The sequence below is a fragment of the Mustela nivalis genome, assembly GCF_964662115.1.
Source record: "Mustela nivalis genome assembly, chromosome: 7".
Classification (NCBI taxonomy): domain Eukaryota; kingdom Metazoa; phylum Chordata; class Mammalia; order Carnivora; family Mustelidae; genus Mustela; species Mustela nivalis.
In genome coordinates, this window is record NC_139026.1 from 25014140 (window position 1) to 25038677 (window position 24538).

General features: G+C 48.7%; 1 protein-coding gene across 13 annotated transcripts in view; it reads left to right on the plus strand.

The window, feature by feature from the left end:
• The window catches only part of TMCC3 (transmembrane and coiled-coil domain family 3), a 262682-nt gene extending 243676 nt beyond the window's left edge, over positions 1-19006 (plus strand). For 11 of the 13 annotated variants that reach the window (XM_082739315.1, XM_082739313.1, XM_082739316.1 and 8 more), the window contains 3 exons: positions 6340-7244; positions 9510-9645; positions 14532-19006. In XM_082739315.1, coding sequence (XP_082595441.1) covers positions 6355-7244; positions 9510-9645; positions 14532-14834 — 1329 coding nt within the window. In that variant the 5' untranslated portion in view covers positions 6340-6354 and the 3' untranslated portion in view covers positions 14835-19006. Of the gene's footprint in view, positions 1-2866; positions 3241-6339; positions 7245-9509; positions 9646-14531 lie in introns of those variants that run through there. The other 2 variants (XM_082739307.1, XM_082739309.1) reach the window with 2 other exon arrangements.
• Positions 19007-24538: the final 5532 nt, after the last annotated feature.

Here is a 24538-nt window from a genome sequence, read left to right on the forward strand (position 1 = left end):
TGCCTTTCCCCACGTGCCCCCAGAACTGAACCCCTCAGGCGCTAAGGCCTCACATGGGGCTTGCCTCTCTTCCACAGGTCTCTCCGCTCCCTTCTCTGGTTCTTGCCTTGTTTCTCTCATTCTCTTTCTTGTCTTAGTGACTGTCCGTGCTTGCACGTGATTGTGAGAAAAGCAGTGATTTCGAGTTTAGCCTGCAGAAGAGTGCTGGCTGAGCGGTCTAAACCAGATGCAGAGTGTTCCCACAAGTCTGGGTCACCTGCAGAACTATGGAAGGGACCCTGCCGAATGGGTTCTCACACAGTTGGGGGCCGAGCTTATCTTAGAATGTCTTTCATGTTTCATACATCGGAGTTAAGCCCCAGCTAAGTTATTATCTATGGAGGACCTCAAGAAACATATAGATTCTTACTATTTTGGAAGATTTTTAATTTACGTATTTGACAGAACGAGCACAGGTAGAGGGAGAGGGAGAACCAGGCTCTCTGCTGAGCAGGGAGCCCAGTGCGGGGCTCGATCCTTGCATTCCAGGATCGTGACCTGAACCGAGGGCAGACCCACTGGGCCATCCAAGTGCCCCACATATATATATATTCTTTATAAACCTTGCTTTTCTTATCAGATAGGATTAGCATGAAGAATGTATGAATTCTAAAAAAACTATGTAGCACAGTGCGTGACTCATCTCCCAACTACTCCGTCATTGGAGACAGTCAGCCTGGGTTTCAGTCCTTACTTGACCGTTTACTAGTGTGTGCGCTCGGGAACTTCCCTGGGCCTAGTTTTCTCATTTGTAAATTGCTTCTCTGCCGTGTATGGCCCTTGAGATCCACTAAGCCCAGTGCAGTGAGCAGGGGAATTTGAAGGTGTCTCTGCTGCTGGGAGTCTAGGCCCCAGCAAATGATTCGCCAAGTCCCTGGTCCGGCCCTGGCCACTAGCAACATTGCGGAAGGTCGGGAGGCCCCACACACAGCCCGGGGCCCTCGGCTCATTGTCAGCCGTTGTTAGTATGAGCAAGAAAGCAACCTTTTCTTTTTTCCTTTTTTTCCTTTAAGCCACCGAGATTTCATCATTATTCCTACAGCAAAGCCTAGCACTTTCTGATTGGCATTGCCACAGGAACAGCCCTACCTCGGGACTTGAAGTTAGATTCTGGCCGAAATGAGTGAGAGTCCAGAACGTCAGCTGTGTGGGCCCAGACACCCGGCCACAGGGACTTGTGGGTGCCTCAGGATACTTGTTCCTCTCAGGGCCTTGAAAGCACCCTCATGTGTGCTGGGACATACTTGTTAACCTGGGAACTGACAGTTGGTTTGAAAGACCTGGAGCTTTCCTCGTATGACCGAGCTCCAGCAGCTTTCCTTAACGCCAGAGGTTCCTTGTATCCTCGGCTGTTCTCCCTCCCTAGTTGTGACCTCTCTGGGCCTGTGCATGTTCAGGCCTCTCTGTGACCCCCAGAGCCTCAGCTCGTGCCCTCTAGGCGCCCCCATCCTGGTTCTTCTCTTTCCCTTTCCCTGTTCTCTTGGGTGGGGCTTTGGATGGTGTACCTCTGCCTGGCCGGGCCTTCCCTCTTGTTCATTTTCCTCTGGAGCTTTTAGGGGTTAATTGTGAACTGCGCTGGAGAGAGCCTCTCTGGAAGCCCGCCCAGTGTGTTGGAGCAGCGCTGTAATGGACTGAGCTAGGCCTGGCTTCCGGTGGGCAAGGTGAGCTCACTTACATGGTGCTGGAAGCTTGGATTGTTGCAGAGATGACTCACTGTCTGTTTTTGATGTTCGTCCAGGGCTTAGACTTTTCTGCAGCCTTTGTTCCAGAACACTGAGGTGACAGGAGAAATGTCTGCTGCTAGAAGGAAAACATTATTAGGGATGGCTTTTCACTGGGATGCTGGTGGTCTGCCTTTCACATAAACTTAAGAATAACCAAGTAATTACAAGAGTACTGAAAGGGGCTAGCAGTCATTTTTTAAAAATAGCATCTATTCTGCTGAAATGATAATTCGTGTTCATTTTTTCTCCTAAGTTGGAAAATATGGAAACATTATAAAAAGAATGACTCTTCTTAACCCCAATGTGCAGAGATAACCATTGTTTGCAGCTTGTTTTCCTTTCCATTTTTACATACAGGTACATTTTAAAATAAAATCAGAATGACAACAATAGCAAACCTTTTTTGAAACCACTCTCTGTGCCAGGAACTCTTTAAGTACTTTCTGTGCATTATGCCATTTGTTCCTCACAACTCTTGGAAGAGGGATTATCTCTGTTTGACAGAAGAGGAAACTAAGACACAGAGAGGTGAGGTCATTTTTCCAAAGTCACACAGCTCGTAAGAGTGACATCAAGACTGAAACCAAAAGTACTCTTATCTCCAGAGCTCAGGGTCTTGACTATTTCCTGATAATGTCTCACAGAAAAGATAGCTTGGATTAAATTTCATGGAATTTTGCCATGTTAGCTCTGAGGGATCTAGCTTGATCTCTTTATAGATGAGGAGGTTGAAGACTACGAATGACTTGATTTAGCTAAGAACACAAAACCAACTAATGTCAGTGCTCAAACTGGACTGTGCGTCCCCTGATGTGCGCAGTTCATGTGCAGATCGTCTCCGGGTCCACTCTGAACCTTTGTCCTCCCTGGGTCCCGCCCCGAAACAGCTGTGTCCCGTGAGGGCCCTCAGGGCTGGCTCCTGTCTAAATGGAGGACGGAGGACGCCCACAGCTTTCTCCCCTGAGATGAAATTTCACTTTGAGTTTAGGGAACGAATGGACATCTATCTAGTAGTGATGTGTACAGCTGGCTCTTAATTACCCTGCAGAGTGAGGGCTATAAAAGGCTGTAAAAAGGTGCGGCCCAGCAGTAGTTTCAACCTTCTACCCTCGTCAAACATTTTAAACTGAGATTTGCTGACGAGCAGTAGGATTGATTGATTTTTGAGTTTTGAATGCTGTTGCTTTCCCCAGCCTGGACTCTCGAGGACATGCCAAGCATTGTTACAAGTTTAAAGTGAGCCAAAAGTCAGGCAGCTCTCTGTGTGCGAACATTCCTGAGTGTTCGAGGCTGTCCTGGCCCAGCTGACTCCAAGGGACGAGGCCGTTGCCTTGGGTCGCACCAGTGCTGGAAGGCCTGTGGCTCTGGGGAGGAGGTTTGAAGGAGCAAGAGGCGGGGACCTACCGCTGCCTTTGGGAAGGTAAAGGAGAGAAACTTCTGTGTCTTCCAACGTCGTGGACTTCTCAGTACCAAGCAGGTTTGGGTAGTTTTTCTTAAACTAACTCTATCTGATCTTTGAGCTCCAGAGGGTAAAAACAGGTCTTAGGCAAAAACAAAGTGCAACAAAAAAGACCAGAAGAGTGAGTGATAATTAGTCAAAACTAAGGTGCGCGCTGTCAGAGGTGAAGCGCATGCTTACCCCCGGCGATGGGGCTTCTGGATTTATGATCGAAGGGGGCATGGGGAGCTTGGGTTTGCTTTCTTGGGTTTTTCTGTTCGTTTGTTTTTTAGAGAGGGAGGGAGGGAGAATTAGGGAGTGAGAAAATTTTAAGCAGGCTCCATGCGCAGCTCAGAGCCTGACTCAGGGCTTGATCTCACAACCCTGAGATCATAACCTGAGCTGAAACCAAGAGTCAGAGGCTCGACTGATGGAGCCACCCAGGTGCCCCTTTGTTTTCACTTGTTTTGTTTTACTGGATCCTGGTTATGTGTTCTTAAATGTGTTCTTTTCTGTGTGTAAATTATACCTCAGTTAAAGTTTAAAGGTCTTTGTTTGTATTTGTGTTACCTTTTGCATACGGATCCTCAGAAAATTCTCCATTTAGTTGAACCCGTTTGAAGTGATTTAGAACTTACTACCCAGCTGTTGGGAAAACCGCTCTGCCTGAAAGGATCAGATCCGTGTGGGCAGAACGTCCAAGGTCATGTTCCTGATTCTGTTAAAATATATCTTAAGTGATTTCAGTGTGACTCTTCTAGAGTAAAGAAAGATGTCATTTGCGTTCAGCAGACGTTATTGGCAGCCTGCGGTGAACAGGGGCAGAGCTAAGAGTAGAGACCAGGTGTAAGTATGATACGTCTCTCCCCTGAAGGAGCCTGTACTCTGTAGGGGATCAAATCCACGGGTCAGGGACACAAGGACACGTCAGGTGGTTCCACAAAAGCATCACGGATGATCGCAGAAAGAGTGGGCCACTTTCTGATGGACTGGGAACAGCTCATGGCAGAAGTAGGGTTTTAAGTGGATCTTTGAGAATATGTGAGATTTTGATAAGCAGGAGTGGATGGGTGATAGGCATCCTTTATATGAGAAAATCCATAGATAATTCACATGCATTCTGGGAACTTTGGGTTGGATGGCTCACTCAAGATGAATGGCATCCATTAGCTCTAAGGTGAGGCCTAAAAGGTAAACCAGGCCTTATTGTGGCCGGATTGTATTATTTAATTTGGGAGGCTTTGGGGAGCCAAAGAAAGTTTCTGAGAAGTTAGATGAGCATAGTCAGATCGGTGAATATCTCCAGTGAAATCAGATTTGTAGCCTCATGTTTGTACGGTTACCACGAATTGCCCTGTCTGCTCCAAATAATCATTTTCTAGATTCAGTGCATTCTGTGTTACTGTAATTTGAACCCATTCCTGTCTGGGTTCACTAGCGAGCCACGGGTACCTGGTTCCCTTGAGTTCCCCATTGCCTTGAAGATGATGGTCATACACCTTCTTTCTTCCCTACCCCCGTCTTTCCATCTTGACCAGCTGACGTCACAATTTTTTTTTCATCCGTTTTCCTAGTTTTACAAGTGATTTGGCATTTATTTCCTTCCAGCCTTTCCTATGTGATGCTCTTCTGCCAGATAAAAACATTCATAGCAAAATTGTGTGTTGGAAGAGAAGGGCCAAGAAATAATGTTAACAAACTTTTGTGAGTTTGTGTAGGAGGACTGACTCACCAACCTGGGACTGTGTCCCACTGTGCCATCGGGCTCCTTTCTCTAGGAAAAAGCACTGGGGAGGATTTTTCGTGGGACAAAGTGTTAATACTTCATTGTTGGAAATGAACGCATTCAAGTCTGGGTCACTTGGGCAGGGGAGGAAGTGTGTTAATATCTTATTAATATTTTGCTATTTCTGCCTACTGTCCCCTAAAACACAAGATGACTTGTGCTGAATATTGGAGTCAAGGCTCCTCTGTGTCAAGGCATCATTTTAATCAAAGGGTAGTTAACTTGACAGGTAAGCTGCATCGGCTGAGATGTTACTAGTCTTTGTTCAGGAATTGCATTCAGACCCTATAAAGGCTGGTCTTTAGTCCTTTGGGAACACCCTGGTAGGATGTCCTGATGTAGAACAAGAACCCCGTTAGCGTGACTTGGGTTCAGATCCTGCCTCTTGCCATCTCAGTTCCTCCGTACATGGGTTTAACATCGTCTTTACCTGGCACCCAGACTACCTTTGCCTTTCCTTTCTGGACACAAACTAGTTACCCTCCTCGCCACAATGCTCAGTGATCCTTTGTACTTCTTCCCAGATGGCCCCGGAGTGAGAGAGCCATTTCCCTTGGTATCACCACTTGCTCTTGTTTTTTAATCACATCAGTCTTGATTTGGGGTTGTTCATTTCCACCTCTAAATACAGTCATAGTACTCAGTAAAGTTAATCTTATCACATCTGTTTAATGATTCCATTAAGAAAATAATTCCTTGTGTTGATGAAGGTACCTGCTGGAACGGTTTTCTCAGTCTTCCCTTACGTGAGCGGGTTCTGAATTGGATGCATCGCCCCTCCCGCTGCAGTTCACATGGAGCGGGGCGTGGTAGGCACCCCAGTTACCCGGGCATTTTGGGAAACTAACACTGCTTGGTAACCTCATGCCATTATGCATTTTCTACCCTGGCAACTGGCAGTTGTCATCTAATGAGACGAAACATCGGACACCCTGCGGGACCGGCCTCTCATCATTAGTATATGTGGATGCAGGACAGGGTTCGTCTGTCCTCTCTTCCACTGGAGAGGAGAGTAGGGAGTTTTTATCTTAGGAATACCTGTAGTTTAAAGATTTATTTATTTGAGAGAGAGAAAGAGCACGTGCACAAGTGGCGAGCAGGAGAGTCTCAGAGAGGCTCCCCGCCGAGCGCAAAGCCTGACACGGGGCTTGCTCTCACGACCCTGAGATCATGACCGAGTCGAAACCAAGAGTCTGACATTAAACCAATGGAGGTCCCCCGGCACCCCCGAATACTTGGAGTTTGAAAACCTGGGACATGAAGTATGTCTGTTGTGTGTACACAGATTCTATCACAAGAACTCTGCCTTTGATGTCAAACCTTAAAGTGCTTCTTCCCTGTCTCTCGTGCAGGTAGAACGTCATGACATGAATACCTTAAGCTTGCCCCTGAGCATTCGCCGAGGGGGGTCAGACACCAACCTCAACTTTGACGTACCAGATGGCATCCTGGACTTCCACAAGGTCAAGCTCAGTGCAGACAGCCTGAAACAAAAAATTCTGAAGGTGACCGAGCAGATAAAAATTGAGCAGACGTCCCGCGACGGCAACGTCGCTGAGTATCTGAAACTGGTCAGCAGCGCGGACAAGCAGCAGGCCGGCCGCATCAAACAGGTCTTCGAGAAGAAGAATCAGAAATCCGCTCACTCCATTGCCCAGCTGCAGAAGAAATTAGAGCAGTATCACAGAAAGCTCAGGGAGCTCGAGCAGAACGGAGGCCCCAGAAGCTCCAAGGACATTTCCAAAGACAACCTCCACGCTCTGAGAGATGCCGCCGCCAAGTCTCGAACTGCCCCCCACAGCACGGAGTGCGCGAAGTCGGGCATGCCAGGCGTGTCCCTCACTCCGCCCGTGTTCGTCTTCAACAAGTCCAGAGAGTTCGCCAACCTGATCCGGAATAAGTTCGGCAGCGCCGACAACATCGCACACTTGAAGAACTCCTTGGAGGAGTTTCGGCCGGAGGGCAGTCCCCGGGCCTATGGGGGCAGCGCCACCATCGTGAACAAACCCAAGTACGGCAGCGACGACGAGTGTTCGAGCGGCACGTCGGGCTCCGCCGACAGCAACGGGAACCAGTCCTTCGGGGCCGGCGGCGCCGGTGCACTGGACAGCCAGGGCAAGCTGACCGTGATCCTGGAGGAACTGAGGGAGATCAAGGACACGCAGGCTCAGCTGGCCGAGGACATCGAAGCGCTCAAAGTGCAGTTCAAGAGAGAGTACGGCTTTATTTCTCAGACCCTGCAAGAGGAGAGGTACAGGTACGTCTGCTTCTTCTCCCGCCTTCTTTCGGGAGCCTGACTGACCCTGACTTGCAGGATGGCCTCCGTGACAGGGATGTCCTGAGAGCTGTATTTTCCACGAGTGTGGATATGGATCCCAAAAATCAGTAGTTTTCCCCCCAGCTTCATGGTGCCAAACTTCATAAACTTGTGACTTACTGTTTGACACTTTAGAGCAAGTTGTGTGAGTCTTTTCAAATATCGCTGTGTGGTCTGGGATGCGTGCACACCCTGCTCTGATTCAGGAGGCTTCTGTGAAGAGGTTTCGTTGCACCGATTCACAGATCTGTTTTCTTTTCCTCTGTAATAACCGTCAAGGAAAAAAAAACACTGCATTGCTCATCAAGATGGATTTTCTAAAAAAAAAAAAAAAGATTGATTTTCTTTGCTACCTTAATCTTAAAGTCTTTAATATAATGAGTATTTCTTTATATATTGTATTTTACTTTGGTTAAACTTTTCTCCTTAAGTGAAGAGTTTTCAAAAGAAATCTTAAGAGTAGAATATAAATTCACATCTTGTGAATTACCTTAGCTAATTTTAAAAGGTATTTTGTAGGCTGGCTTTTATGTGCTTATAACTTATTAATAAAAATATTAATAAAAGTGATTTTCCACCATTTCCCCAGTGAAAAGATTCCCCAAGGATTTTTTTTTAAGACTTGATTTCTTTTTTAAGTTATCTGTTCACCAGTGTGAGGCTTGAACCCACAACTCTGAGACTGACAGTCACACATTCTGCTGACAGAGCTAGACAGAAAGTTTCGATGTTTTTGTTGTTGTTGTTTTGGCCAAAGTGAAGATTTAACTTGTAAAAATGTAGATTAAAAAAAATTCAGTGCCCATTACATATTACAAGATTAAACTTTAAATTTTACTTACCCATTTTATATCTCCTACATGGTTTTAAATCTATTAATTTAGAAATGTGGCTTTTTTCAGCTCTTACACTTTATGAAACAGTTTTTTAAAACTTGGTAGCATGCATCTTTGGCTTTGGTTTCTTTGTCGCATAACTATTTTTGAGACACAGGTTTTCCAGAGAATATTTAATTCCAACTGAATAGTTTGGGATGCAGAACTCTTTGGATCCAAATTTTATCCCAAATCACAAATCTCCATTTACACAATTTTGGACTGTTCTTGTTCTCCTTTGCCATCTTGTCATGTTTGTGATGTTCAAGAGTTAGCCTGTGACTGTATTGCTTGAGGTAAGAGATCTTTAAAAGGCTTCTTCGCCAACATTGGATACCTGTGAAGTCCTATCTGAGAATAATCATTAAAGCTGCATTTAATTTTTCTTTGGGCTTACTTTTTTTCCTGAGGTATAAGGGACATAGAACCTCTCAATTTCCCTCCCTGCCTCCTGGTCTCTCTCTCCTTTAATGTTCTGTCAGGGGACCTCTATAAGCATCTAACACAGACTTCGATAAGACCAGTCCCTCTTCCAAGAGGAAAATGGGAGGTGGGAATGGGAATCTTTGTTCTTCTGTCAGTTAGGATTTGGACTTTTGGAAAGGCCACCCAATGAGCCATTTAAAATTTGCAGTTAGCTTCAAGTTTTTACTGGCACTTAAGTTCCCAGAACTGAAACATGTTTTCATAATTAGCGGATGCATTGGGAAATGGTGGAGTCGGCTCTAGCATAGAAGTAGGTTCTTTCCTTGTGGGCTCTCTGGCGTGTGCGAGCCGTGCCTGTGAACCAGAAGGTTTTGTGCAGGCAGGAGACGGGGGAACCCTGGGGTGCCAGAAAGCCCGGTGTCTTGAGCAGCCCTAGCGAACACGTCAGGTCTGTTCTGTCACCAACCACAGCCCGGGAAGGTGCTCGTCCAGTGTGGGTGGAAATGTGGCATTCGGTGTACATGTCACCTTAGGAGTTGAGGCCAGAGAAGTTAAGATGGCAGAGACCAGTCCTTTCTAGAGCTGGAATTCAGGTTCTCCAAAAGCATGTTCCCCACAGCTAGAAGTATTCTTTTTTATTTTACTTACTTATTTGACAGAGAGAGAACATAGCACGGGGAGCGACAGGCAAAGGGAGAGGCAGGCTCACTGAGCAGGGAGCCCAAAGTGGGGCTTGATCCCAGGACCCTGAGATTATGATCTGAGCCAAAAGCGTATGCTTAAGAACTGAACCACCAGGCGCCCCTAGATATGTTCTATTGGTCGGAAACATAGTCTTCCAGGGAATGAGAACAAGGAGACCTGCGAGGTGTCACACTCAGAATCAGCTCCTCTCTTTGCAAAGGTACGAGCGCCTGGAAGACCAGCTCCACGACCTGACTGACCTGCATCAGCACGAGACCGCCAACCTGAAGCAGGAGCTGGCCAGCATCGAGGAGAAGGTGGCCTACCAGGCCTATGAGCGCTCACGGGACATCCAGGTACGTTCCTCTTGTCATGACACACTCCTGCTGGCTCGTCCCAGCATCGAAGTCCGTTAACAAACCATGAGTGCCTTACCCCTCAGCCCTAAAGCATTTCCGACCTGTGGAGCAAAATGTTTTCTCCACAAACATCCTCCACCTTACTAGCCCCGTTAGCTCGTGTTACACGTGTCACGGAGTAAACAGGCTATTCTCTGTGTACCTTTTTGGGTTAGTAAATATTTATTATCTACCCAAGCCCACCGCCTATAACCTCTTCTCCTCCCCCAACCCCACCACCAAAAGTGCTTCAACTTTCTAAACAGGAGGCCAACCTTGCCTTCGAGAAGCTTATTGAGCAGGGGAGGGGGCTAGTCAAGATTAGGTAAGTCACCAGACAGCTCAGGGAAACAGGAGCAGGGGCCAGGTGACATGGCACAGACGGTGAAAGCCACGGGATTCCGACCCACAGCGGCCAACAGGCTAGGAACTGGTGGGGCGGCCGGTCATTCCATGACCAAACGTTGCATTTCAGTCTCAGGTCTGGCATTTCCCGTTGTGTAACCCTGAGCAAGCCTTGAATCTGTTTACTCCTCTGCAGAATAATAGCTTTGACAGCTACAAGAATTTCAAGGACTTGAGTGTACCCCGTGTGCCACACGCTAGCAAAATGCCTTTTTCCTCCGCATTCACTCCTTACAACGGCCCTTTTAAGCAATTCCGACCATTTTCCCCATTCCTCAGATGTGGAGACTAAGGCAGAAAGGTTAAGTGACTTGGACCAAGGTCTTGCAAACAGTCGGCGAGTAAGGAATGTGCAAGAACATCCATGTGGGTGGGACTCGCTGGGATGGTGGGATCCGGATGGTTGGAAGGAAGGGCTTACTGCGTCAGTACACACAGAGGCAGGTTCCAGTATTAACGTGATGGTGTCACTGAGTGAAACAGCCCTCGGCTTCTGGAATGCCTTTTTTTTTTCTACTTCCAGAGGGGCCTCTTTCTTTTTTCCCAGTTTTACTGAGATATAATTAATGTATCACTTCACATTGAAGTGTATAACATAATGATCTGATGTATATATAATATATATAGTGACAGGGATCACCACAGTTAGTCCGGTTAACGTCCATCACTCACAGAGTTAACTCATTTTTTTCTGTGATGAGAACTTTTAAGACCTGCTCTCCTGGCCGCTGTCAGATACGTAAGACAGAATGGTTAACTTGTCACCATGCTGCACGTTACGCCCTCAGGACTGACTTACCTTATAACTAGGAGTTTGTCCCTTTTGCCATTCTCACCCATTTCCCCTGCCCTTCCCCCCCCACCCCCCACCCCCCTCCCCCCACCCCCCACCCCCCTGGCTGTGGCCACCACCGGTCTGTTCCTGTGGGTCTGGTTTTGTCAGATGCCACATAGAAGCGAGCTCACAGAGCCTGCTTGTCTTCCTCAGTCTGACTCACCATCCTGCCCTCAGGGCCCATCCATGTTGCCACCTGACAGGACTGCCTTCTCTCTCCTGGCCCGGTGATACTCGGTTGTGTGTTGTGTGTGTGGGTATCCCATTTTCTTTATTCATCTGTCGACGGACTTTGGGGTTGTTTCCCTGTCTTGGCTATTGTCAGTAATGCTTTCGGTGAACATGGGGGTAGGGAGATCTCTTCTAGAAACTGATTCCATTTCCTTCGGGTATATATACTCAAAAGTAGAATTGCTGAATCGTATAGCAGTTCTATTTTTAATTTTGAAAGGAACTTCCATACTGTTTTCCATAGTGACCGCCACAATTTACATTCCCATTGAAAAGGCAAAAAAGTATACTCTCCAAGTAGTGCTCAGCTGCATTTTTACAACTTTTCTTTGTAGGCCAGGGTTATTTTTTCCAGCCCCACTCTAGGAGGGAGAAAACTGAAACATGAAGGGAGATTTTTTTTCCTCGCAGCGTGTGAGCTGGAGTCTCAGCCGCCCACGTTCTGTTCTACTCCGTGTCGTGGGCTGTGAGTCTGTGCCAATCCCAGGCATCGACTTGGACAGTTCTGGGAGCTGGAGCGCCCAACAAAGCTGATAGGAGACCTTGACCTCTGGGGACCGTGGTGGAGGAGGCACTTGGGGGATTTTGCCCCTGCTCTGGGTTAGGACATTGTCCGCACGACTGACTGGTTTGAAGAATTTGACCCATTTAAACGTTAAGTGTTGCAAGGTGAACAGTGCAGTTTGTTTTATTAGAACATTCTGTTTTTAGAACATGCCTGGGATGCCACTGGATTATATCTAAACATGTGTTTTTCTTATTTAGGGGATAGTTTGGGTTAATGTTGTTCTTCCTTTTTTAAGGGAACCCCTTTAGGGATGCATGGGTAAAACAAAGGGACATCACAGGGGCAGCGTCACAATTTAGAAGAGTTCATTTGAACATTTTTTGGCTTTCGTCTCTAACTCAGAAGTACAAGGAGGACATCTGTATGAGCAACTGGACAGTCGTCTTGTTGAGAGGGAGAATCCTCACTCTACACCGTGTGATCCTGGACAAGCTGACTCCCTCTGCCTCAGTTTCCTCATCTGTAAAGCAGAAATAGCAATGAGCTTCCCCTCAAAAGATTGTCAGGAGGATTACATAGGATAATACACAGAAAGTCCTTAAATCTTTGCCTGATGCGTAGTAGGCAGCCAGAAAATAATTACCATACTGGTGAGAAGGCATGTTCCTCGGGGCCCGCTCAGCTGTCGTTAGTTCTCAGCTCTTTCGTTATCACAGGCAGGACTCCACGGCAGGCCAGCTGCTACGGCCAGGGTGACTGTTGCCCCAGAGACACCAAATTTCAAGAAATTGAGTTTTGCTTTTTATCACCCTTGACTTCCCAATTAAAAAAGGCCTAAGGATAATCTAGTCTGTCCTTCGTCCTCATCCCCATAAGTTAAATACTGGATCCAAGAAAGTACTAAAGATCATGGGGCCAAATAGCTCTGAGTGGGAGCTGTAACTCAAATTCCTCCCCATTCACTAAATTTTCTTGGTTTTTTTTTTTTTTTATAAAAAATGGATAACGGTTCCAAGGCCATTCAATTCTCTGATCAGTCCATTTATATATGTAATTCACGGACCCAGCTAAAGACAAATCAGTTTGCCAAGGACGCTGACCTTCTGTCTTAGCTGTCCCCTTTTCCGTGGCATGTCTCAAATGGAGGACACATTGGCTGGGGCAGTTGTTTCCGGGGCAGGTGCCTGTCCTGGAGGCCAGCGCTGCTTCGAATGTGAACACCTTCTCTGAGCTGACTTGTGTAACGGAAGTCACGATAGTTCCAGAGAACCCTGATCTCCGGCGCAGAGAGCACGTCCCGCCGAAGAAAAGCGAATCCGTGTCACGGCTGTCACGGTTGTTTAAAACCTGAGAAGATGGCTGTGTTGTAACTCAGCAAAGAGTTCTCAGGAAGTGAGTCAGACGGCAGGCCAGAGCGCTCAGCGGGGCTCCCAGTGCCGCTGCCGGGTTCTTCTCTCTCGAGCCTCCCAGCGCCCTTCCTGGCGTGAAGCCCACCCCTAGGGGACGGCCACCCCATACGGGGTGCAGCAGCAAGGCCTGGTCCCCGTCCTCCCGAGCTGTGGGCTGTCGGTCAGGGGTGGGAGGGCTGGGGGAGACTTCAGCCTCTGCTGGGGCCAGACAGGACAGTGGAGGAGGGGGGAGCTGGCCGGGGAAGAGAGGTCCAGGTGAAGAGGGGATGGAGCAGGCAGGCAGTCATTTCAGGCACAGTCCAGAGGCCCCGAACATGGTTCTTTTCTGAACTTGAGAAAGCCTGTGTGGCCAGAGCATGGTGAGCTCTGCAGGGGGCTGGCATTCTGTGAGGCAGGAGGGCTAGGGGGACGGAGAGCGAGGTGAGAGAAACGGACCCCTGCAGATAGATGCTGGCTATTGTGTCAGTGGGGCTGGGGGACACCTTAGAGGAGAGGCGGGTCTGGCTGGAGGAACTGGGTAGGTCAGGTGCTGTTTTCTGAGGAAGGGAACACCAGAAGGAGGACAGGTACAGGAGACGGTGTGGGACGTGAGGCCACATTGTCAAAGGCTGCATCTGAGGTGATTTTAAGAAGCTCAGATGGAGAGGGGTGCCTGGGTGGCTCAGTTGGTGAAGGGTCTGCCTTCGGCTCAGGTCACGATTCTGGGGTCCTGGGAACGAGCCCCACGTTGGGCTCCCTGGTCAGCGGGGAGTCTGCTTCTCCCTTTCCCTCTGCTCCTCCCCCCCCCCTCCACTTGTGCTCGCGCTCTCTCGTTCGCTGTCTCAGATGGAGCTATCAGGGAGGTACGTAGATACTTGAGTGTTGATCTTAAGAACCAGAGAGGTACGTGGACTCAGCTGTGACTTTGTAATTGAAGTGTTGGAAAGAACGAGATCTAAGGGAGAACGTGTAGCCTTGGACGGTGTCCTGAGTAATAGCATTCAAAGAGCAGGTGAAAGCAGAGATGCCCCCCCATCATTCCTGTCCCCGTCTCTTCTCCCTTCATCCTCTGGAGTGCTCTGTGGCTGTAGGTCGCCCACTGTCCCAAACCGGAACCCCACCACTCCTCTCCTTTGACCCCGAGGAGACCAACAGATGCTAGTATTTTACGTACTTTATCTCAGATACAAATAGACTCGAAATACTCAGCTGTAAAACCCCCATGTGTGGTATTTTATGGTTGTGTACACATGCTCTTTCTGCCAAGAACAACAGTGTAAATGAGCCTGGGGATTCTCGTTTTACTTCTTTGCCACCATCCTCGTCACCGTCGTCATCCTCACTGTCAGCTTGGCTGTTGGCTTCTGCCTTGGCCTTGAGCAGCCTGAGCTGGGGCCTTGGTGCCTGTTCGTGCATGCGCTCCCCCGCAGCCCCCGAGCCCACCAGCGTCTGACCCCGCTCTCCCTCTTGCCCGCAGGAGGCCCTCGAGTCCTGCCAGACGCGCATCTCCAAGCTGGAGCTGCACCAGCAGGAGCAGCAGGCTCTGCAGACAGACACCGTGAACGCCAAGGTCCTCCTGGGAAAGTGCATCAACGTGATCCTGGCCTTCATGACCGTCATCCTCGTGTGCGTGTCGACCATTGCCAAATTTGTCTCGCCCATGATGAAGAGCCGCTTTCACATCCTCGGCACCTTCTTCGCCGTGACTCTTCTCGCAATATTTTGTAAAAACTGGGACCATATCGTGTGTGCCATAGAAAGGATCATAATACCCAGATGAAGCCACCGGTGCCTGTCTTCACGTTCACTCACGTTTCTGTGTTAAGGAAAACTCTGTGCATTACCACCAAATCTGAAAGCGAACCGTTGTGCTGACTAGAGCCCACCAGGCCTGGGCCGCGCGTTGTAAATATCTCCAGGCCTCCTCACGCCGCAGCCGCTGCCGGCTCAGCCCCTGTGCTTGGTGAACGTGGACCTGTTGCCAAGCTCGCCCCACGTCGCTCACTGCCTTAATGAGACCAGATTTCCTGCCCACCTGACTAGCCCAACATGGTAAACCTGTGGTCCTTGAGCGTTTGGTGTGATTAATGACCCACAAGAAATGGGGTGTTAAGTCTCTGTCTCCCTTAGGTTTCTGTCAAAATTGAGCTTCATAGTCACTGGTGGTGGTGTTCTCCCCAAGTCCCATAAGCAGCAAGGTTGTGGCAGGACTTGGGCAGGGGACAAAGTGTGGGCGTTGGCCACGGGGAACACTTGTGGCCTACAGAGGTACAGTAGATCCTGTGTAATCCATTGCACTGGTTCCCGGATAACGCCGGGTCTCAGGTGTTCCCCTTGTCCTCAGTGGTCCATTGTGCGGGGCTTGCCACAACGTGGAAATCTTACAGCACGTTTGTCTATCCGTGGAAGTCTAACTTAGGTGTTTTCTTGCACTTTAAATGGTAAGACAAGAAGATCCAAGAGTGGGGCTTTCGCCTCCTTACACCCAGGAAGCCGCACGCCCAATTCTATCTTAAGTAGAAGGCTCTTGAGTGCCTGACCTTTAAGCACGTAGAAATGCTTCCAGATCCCACATCAGACTGTGGCTCGAGCGGGAGTGTAGGCTCCGGAGGTTTGCGCTGCGCTGAGTCTTGATTGTGATAACCCCCCGTGGGGCTGTGGTTCACTTTACTCCTCGGCCTGGGGAGGGTTGTAAAGCTTACCACGCAGGTGAACACCAGTGATGCTCGTGTTGGGGGGGTTTTTTCTCCCCCTTTAAGAAGGACGACAGAATTGTACCGTGTGAGGTGAAAGTGCACTGAGGTAGGGGCACTGGAAGCGGGAGGAAAACAGGGCGTGTGGTCTCGGGGGTGGCAGTCAGATGAAGACCCAGAAGGTCTTCTGAGGACGCCCGCTGAGACCAGCCGCTGTCTGATGAATTAGATCCAGTGTCTGCACCGAGGTTGTCCATGGTGTTGTAGAGGCTCACTGAGGTGCCACGGGAAGGGAGTGGCCATGCTTCTTCCCCTGAGGTGAAAGCCTTCAGAAGTTAACATCTTCTGCCTGTTTGGGTGATGCTGCTTACGACTTTCGGCCCAGATACACTCTCCTTTAAATCTTTTTCTCTCGGCTGATACTTCCCTTTAAATCTTTTTCTCTCTGCACCTAACGAAGACGAAGATAGAAGGTTTTAATGGAAACTGCTGTTCAGTCCCTCCTCCCACCATCCGCTCTGTTATCTGAAGGCGTGGAGATGTATGTTAGTGTACATTTTCTTCCAGAAAACATCGAATCGCCTGGATTTAAATTAAGTGCAATATTTTGCGAACAGCTGCTCTTAGGGAAACTCCTGAAAAAAATGTGACAGTGTGCCGTGGTTTGAGAGAATGGAATAGTCAAGCATTTGGTCCAAGTCCAGTGTGTGTGAGACTCAGACAACTCAAGCTTTCTTCTTCATCTTTTTTTAACTTTACAGTTCAGTGGTTTTAGTAAATTCCCAAATTTATGCAACTCTCCCCACTATCTAATTCTGGACTCAAGCTTTTTCAAACAGTAGGCATCACTCGATGACATCTTTGGCTGTATGGATTGTGGACTCAGGGACGAAGGAGCTCCCAGCCCCACCCCCATCTCATGGCTGTGTCCCCTTCCACTGTCAGACCCTCCCTTGTTCTGCCAAGTTGGCTGTAAATACACTGTGAGCCATCGAATCCAGGGGACAAAAGAGTTCCAGATCCAGGGAAGAGAGGGAGAGAAAATGGTGTGCTTCCTTTTGCTTCTACATTTTAATGGCCAGCATTCCCCATTGCCTGTAGGCATCAGGCTTCATTTGGCCGAGGGCTGGCTGCCCCTTCCCTTGGATCAAGCTGGACCCTGGTGGGCACCCTTCATGTCTGTGAATCTTTCTGAGGCCCTCTGGACATGCCAGGGCTTGCAGCAGAGGTTGCTGCCGCTGTTTGTTTAGAGCGAGTGAGGGAGGCGGCTAACCCGCAGGCTGCCATACTCTGCTCATCCCTGGCTTTGATGCTTCCCAGACCTTTCCAGACGCTTCCCTGACGCTTCCCGACCAGTGGGGAGGAGGCAGCGTGTCTCCTCCCCACTGGGAGAAGCAGGGAAGAAAATGGAAAGCGGCACACTCCACCCCCTCCTGTCTGGACCTGGGAACAGAAGCTGCTAGAAACTGGCTCTGTTCTGAAATGTTCTAGGGTCTAAATCATCCCACCTGATCATAACTTCTTTGCACAGAATTTGTATTTCCAGTGATTCTCATTAGATGTCAGATAATCTTATTTTCACCTGGATATGCTCAACCTACGTGGCATATTTATTTTTGAGTCTTGTTGAAAGTTCATGAAGCTTTTTAATAAGCTGATATACTCCAAGGAGACCTTTCTTTACTCGCTGCAGTTTACCGTTCTCTTCTTAAGGAAATAAACCCTCCCGTTGTGTGTTTTCTTGCCTGCGTAAAGGGAGTAAATAAAATTTTATAAATTATTCAATTAAAAATTGTGATCCAGCTAGGACATATCCTGGAATTGGTCATTTACATTTAAGTCAACTAATTTTTCCCCCCATCCTTCATTGGTAGGAAACCTCTTGTACATACCTGAGGACAGACTCAGTCGTGAGGTGGGCAGACCTGCTCCCTTAGCGAACTGGACATTGCATTCTAGTACAGGATTTTTTGGTGACATACTGTTTTCATGATCACCAAGATAATGATAGTTTGCTGGGGACAAAACAGAAACCCAAAAATACTCTTCTGTGGGCTTTAAATTGGTTACTCCAGCTTAGGTTTTGAGTATGATGGAGCCAGAACAAAACATCCAATTCAAACCGCAATGAAGCAGTAAATAAATACTCCATTGCTGGTTTTGTGCAGAGAGTGGGATCAGTCCCAAGTTTTTGACATGTACCATTAGTGGTTTTGCTTCTGTGATCATGGTGAGCTATTGAGAGATTCTCTGAAACTCCCCACCCCTTCCCCCATAATGCAGTTACCCCATCAATCAATTAGCATCCATGGGACCTCAGCCCCTCTGCTTTGTCACTCTTGTTTTCATGGAAATATTGCCCTGTTAGGTATGTTGATTGCCCTGCCATTTCTCCAGCATATCAGGTTTAATTATAGGATCGATAACAGTGATGGAAATTGGATTCCCTTGGGCACTTAATTATTTGTGTCCTTTGGGGTTGGATTTTAAATTCCAAATTTGTTTTGCATCAAAGAGGAACATCTTTGTGTTGAATCTAAGTATAGTTCCATTGGTTTGGAAAAGCATTTCAAGGTGCTTAATAATATGAAAACGTGTGATTCAACAACCTGTTTTGCATATTGTTATAATTTTGAGGAGTGAGCCGGGGAAGAGTGAGATGGCGTTATTTAAAATTCAGAACTTTATCTGGAGAGAGGTGTTTCAAAAAGTTTAGCCCATGTGTTAAGGAAGGAGTTAGTCTAAAAAGATTAATCACTGAAAGGAATGATATTGGTCTATTTACATCAAAAGTAGTTAAGAAGCTAAAAGGTACAGTTAACACGAGTTTGGTAACCCAAAAGATACAAAGCAGATCTAACCTATAATTTTCTAAAGTCAGTGCAATCCTTTGTTTATAAGAAGCTGGAAAGTAATGTACCTTGATTGTTTTAGGAATAGTTTATGTGTTACCATTTTAATTTATTTAAAACATGTCTCCTGTCTTTGTCCTAAGAGAAATGTTTCAACAAAATGTGCTCTGTGTTTAAGATATGTTTAGGCAGTAGTTAGCAGTTCCGAAAATGGAAACTAGAAATGTTTGTTGTGAGGTCTTTTGCAGAATTTCAATTTTGTGAGATACTGTGTAGTCCCACGTCAGCCTACAGTTGTAAATCCCGTGTAGATCATCACCCCCTTCAAAGCAGGTGCCATTATTTTTTTAAATAAACATTTGATGTTAGCTTTGATGTTCAATAAAGAGTTCGATTTCTTAAATTTCTGTATTTGTCATGGTGCATCTCAGTAGCAAGTGTGTGCGTGTGGGCACGTGGGTAATAAATCTTTTAATGGATTTTATTTTTTACAAGAGTTTTAGGTTCACAGAAAACTTGATCAGAAGGTCCAGAGATTTCCAGGGCACCTGGGTGGCTCAGTTGGTTAAGTATTCCACCCTTGATTTTCTGCTCAGGTCATGATCTCAGGGTTGTGAGATTGAGTCCTGCATTGGGCTCTGTGCTCAGTGGGGAGTCTGCTCGAGATTCTCTCTCTCCCTCTGTCCCTTCCCCCTCCTCTGAAATAAGTAAATACATTTTTTTTTTTTAAAGAAGATGTAGAAGGTGGGACACCTGGGTGGCTCAGTCAGTTAGGCATCTGCCTTTGGCTTGGGTCATAATCCCAGGGTCCTGGGATTAAGTCCCACATTGGGCTCCCTGCTCAGTGGGGACCCTGCTTCCGCCTCTGCCTGCGTGTCCCTCTGCTTGTGCTCTCTCTCTCTGACAAATAAATAATCTTGAAAAAAAAAAAAAGTTACAGAAGATACAGAGATTCCCCATCATCCCCATCCATACACCTGCATAACCCCCTGCTATCGGTGCCCCCCCACCCGCCGAGGGTACATTTGTTAAAGTGATGGCCTGTAGCCTGCATGGATGCGTCACTGTCACCCAGAGTTCACGGTCTGTACAAGGGTTCGCTCTTGTACATTCCATGGGATCGGACAAACGTATAATGGCATGTGTCCGCCAGGCCATTAGTATCACACACACCAGTTTCACTGTCCTTAAATAATTCTGTGTGCCACCTGCTCATCCCTCCCCCCTCCACAATAGCCCCACCACCCTGTAATCAATTTTTAAACTAACTTCCAAGTCTGTTTCATAGAAAGTTGTTGGTGTGGGATGTACGGCCCATTCCTTAATCCCCGCGAGGAAAGAAGGCTGGTTTCTTCACAGGGCCCGGAATGGGAGGAAATGTGACCCAGTGTCGTGGAAACGGGGAGCATGGAAGGATGCTGAGGACAGGGCAGGAGCCTGCGTGTGTTGGAGTAAGGAAGAGGGCGCAGCTCGGACAGCTGTGTGCACAGCGAGTGGGGGAGGGGTAAGCAGACTCCTCCGGCTGAAGCAGTCTGCCTAGTGGGGTTTCTCGTGGGTGTGGTCCGCTCATTTGGACCAGTCCTATGATGTGAGGACCATCATCCCCATTACCTGGATGAAGCTGAAGCTCAGGCATGTGAGCTTTCCCCGAGACCATAGTTAGCGAAAGGGAGTCAGGATTCTCGTTGCTTTTGCTTCGGATCCTGCCTCGTTAGCTCTCTGCTTCCAGTTGGCTCCAGGTCTGGAGCCGTTTTCTCCTGGTCATCCAGTACCCACCCTCTACAAACAAAACAGAATGCTTACATGATGGAAAAACCCGGAACAGCTCAGCCCATCCCCTACCCTAGAAAACAGAGCACACTTGAATCTTAGGAAACCTTACAGGGTACACCGCTCTTTCGCATAGCTGTTGCTATTTGATATCTGAAGATGGAAAGACGGGACATGGGAGTGATTGCATTAATGCGTGTCCAGACCAGCATATTCCTAAATGTTGCTTTAGGGGAAACACCTTACCAAATCTGTATTGCCTTATAAGGGAGATTGAGAGAAAGTTTAATTAGTGGATTTTAGCTAATAATGAAAATAATGCTATGGAATAAAGCAGTGCTTTCTAAGGTTGAGTAACGTGTAGACTCCCACCCCCAAATTTGGGATGCCTGGGGGTGTGCAGAGTCACAACTTGATGAAGTTACTTAAAGCCTAATAACCTTCCATAAAAGCTTTTCTTTTCCAGAAGTCCTACTTGCAAACTTACTTTTCTTTCTCTTTTTTTAAAATTTGTTTTAAGATTTTATTTATTTGGCAGAAATCACATGTAGGCAGAGCCAGGCAGAGAGAGGAGGAAGCAGGCTCCCTTATGAGCAGAGAGCCAGATGCAGGGCTCGATCCCGGGACCCTGGGGTCATGACCTGAGCCAAAAGCAGAGGCTTTAACCCACTGAGCCACCCAGGCGCCCCTTTTTTTTTTCTTTTTTTTTGAAAAGTTACTTTTCTTTTTAAATATTTTATTTGAGAGAAAGGGGGGCAAAGGGAAAGGGAGAGAGAGAATCTTAAGCCCGATGCGGGGCTCCATTCCGCCCCCCCTTGCAGAGATCATGACCCGAGTTGAATCCAAGAGTTGGACACTTAACCGACTGAGCCACCCAAGCACCCCACAAAGTCACTTTCTCATAGGTATGGCTATGAGATGGAGAAATTTACAGGACAACATGACGAGAGCAAACAGCAGCTCTCTGGGGTTTCACGGGCTGGGAGGACTGCTCACAGCTCAGGTTCTCTGAGCATTCACCGTGTACTATGATGCTATGTGCCAAAGGCTTTGCATGTAATATCACACGTCATTTTTCCAACAACCAGTGAGTTAAGCGCCATTACCCCTGCGTAACAGACGGGGAAACAGGTTCAGAGTGGCTATGACAACTAACCATCTCTTTGGCCCCACGCTCGCGTGACGTGAGAGCCTATCCGGGGAGCCACTACTCCGTGCTGTAATCAAAGGGATTGAGCAGTCAGCTCGCAGCCACTCACTAGCTCCCAGCTCTGCGAGCCGTGGGAGTCACTTGGACTCCTAGGACCGAGCAGTCTACACGGTGGCTGCTGACGGTGCATTTACACGTTCGCCTTATTGGCACGCCGTGTGGAGGGCAGTGACCTGGGCTGACGGATCTGTGGCTTAAGAGAATGGAAAACTGCTAATTAAAGAAACTTCTACACTCCTCTGGCTTCCTGAGCTGCTTTCGGTGTAATACAGGCAGTTGGCGCGGCTGAGTATTTATCAGCTTTTTTGCTTAGCTTTGAGACGGCGAGGCCCCTGGTAGCTTCTGCTCTGTGCTCCGTGACATCTGCTGCTGCCTTCGGTGACTACCTCTGCCACGGTTTTCCTTGCAGAACCGGCCAGAATTTCTCTCCTGCCAGTCCTTGAGCTTAACTAAAACAGCTAACGGGAATGAGTGTCGGCCACGTTAACAGCTGTTTTGTTAGTGGTTGTTTGGCTCTGGCCCAGGCATTGGGAATTGGATTTCTTTCTTTCTTTTTTTTTTTTTTCCCCTGTTCTGCTTAAAAATAAGCTACTGAGTAGTAGACAAAAGCAAAGTCATGCCTCGATCTGTATGAACAGTTAAGGGACTCCAGTTAGCAAAGAAGCTCATGGACACCTGGATTCTTCTCTGATTCTCGGGCCGCCCATTTACAAGCAGGGACGCTGACTGACTGAACCCCAGGTGTGTTCCCTCCCCAAAGTGACTTTGACAACTATTCACTCATCAGACTTCCCCCGTAGTTTGAAGCCCAAACCCTCTAGCTGTGGGCAACAGACGTATAACACAGACAGCCAAAATTGAGGTCTCCGTGGGGACAGGTACACCCCCCCACACACAGCGGCTCAAGCCAGCAGCAGCCCAGACACAGGCCCAATTCCCTGAGCGGTGGCCTTCCCCCGACGGTGTGGTCAGAGTCCTTGCAAGGTGACTTCCCGCTGGATGTCAGGTCTCCCCGTGTCAACAAGACACAATTACCGGAGAGACCGGAGGAACACTGTGTGCAGAGTTGGAATGAAGGAGCCCCATTCAGCCGCTCAAGTCTTTTTCCTAAAAGGAGGAGCTGGAAGGGTGGAAGGAGACTGCAGGCCGGTGGCTGGCTCTCTCGGAGAGCTGGGGAGTGGGCTGCAGGGACCCCGACAGGCCACCGGCAACAGGTCTTCTGTGTGTCCAGTTCACGGAGCTGGCGCACGGGCTCCTGGAGTGTACTCGGCTGTGCCGGCTTCTGGCCACCCTGAGGGACATTTGGCTTTGTGAGTGACCCTGTCCTCCTGTGGACAGACTAGGCTGGCCAGCTGGCCAGAGTGTTTCAGCTCCTTGGAAGCTGTTTATGTTTGAGTGGAAATCAGTACATTTGTCTTCTCGTGTCAGGGATGTCCTTGGCAGGGTTGGGTTAGCAGGAATCGGTTTCACGGGAGGAGTCACCTAATAAACTCTGAAGCTGTTTCTGAACGACAGCATGACCGTGTGGGAAGCCCAGCTTGAAAAGGCAGGAGGCTTCCCCCTTCCCTGCGATCTGATTAACCCAGGGAAATGTTCCACCTCTCACGATCTCCCTTTCCTCAGCGGTGAGGTGCTGAGGCCGGGAATCATCAGAGAAGGTTCTTCCAAGCGGAGTCATCATCATTTCATGTGTTTCTTAAACAATGGTCGTGTGTCAGGCTCCGTTCTAGGCACAGGCTTACCAAGAGTGTTCCTGTCCTCGTGGGGCTTACGTTCTGGCAGGAGAAGATAGGTGATAAACAGAAATAATACTTGACAGTGGGGGAAGGCTATGCTCGGAGCACTTAACCTGAAATTAAAATTGACCTCTGTATTTTTAGAGCGGAAATGAACTTCCTGAGTGTGTGTGGTTTTTTTTTTTTCCTTCTCAGCTCAATTTCACAGACAGCCATGTGGGCTTGACTGAATAGAGCCCTTTAAAAAGGAAATATGTCTAAGTCAGAGAGACTCAGCCCAGCAGCAGGCGCACTCAGAAGATCTGGGGTGGTTCTGTTTGGAAAGGGGGTGAGATGCTCCCGGTATTCCTGCTCATTTGGGCTTGAAATGAATAACATGCAAATGTGCACCTGGGTCTGAGTCAGCAGTGAGTAACCCCCTCTGCTGGGTGCTGAGCTGGGAGCACACAGGGCCTCCCTGCGGGCTCCTCTGAATCCCCAAGAGCTACTGTCCCAACCCCCGCCCCATCCCGGACTCCAGCCCTCACCCTCCCACACCCTCCACGCCACACCCCTGCACAGCGCTGCCTCAGGCCACCTGCTCCCTGCACCTGAGCCCAGGCCTCTGCTGGAGTGATTGATACCTGGGAACCCTGGGCCTCTTCAACACTGGGGCATGGGTGTGCCCTCAGGCAGCAAGTGCCAAGGACAAGACTCACTCCCAGAGCTTCCTTCCCTATTAGCTCGCCCTCCACAGAGGCTGGGAACCCCGCTCCTGGGGCTTAAGCTCTCTCAGCGGCTCCCTCCTTCTCCCCTTCTTTGCTCACTCCCAACCGTGGTCCCGCCTCCTGCCTCCTCCTAGAGCTCGCAGGAGAGTCAGCCCGCCCCCAGCCACCCTGCTGTCATCCCCAGCCACTGCCTCCGGCCTTCCTCATCTGTCCTCTTCCCCTTTACCTCCTTGTCCCAGCCCCGTCTTCCAAGACGTCTTCATCCACTGAAGCCTCGCATCAGCCCCCGGAACTCCCCTGGAACTCGCGTCAGGGGTCACCAGCGACCCGTTTCCGGCTCTGGCCCCCACCCCACAGCGCGGATCTTCACTTAGCGCCTGTGCCTTTTGCCTTTGCGCCGCTCCCGTCGGTCTGGGGCCTCCTGCTCCGGTTGGTCTCCCACCACCGCCGTGCTTCTGGCTCTCCCCCGACCCCTTGACCCCTCTGCTTTGTGTCCACTCACCTCCTTTCTACCGA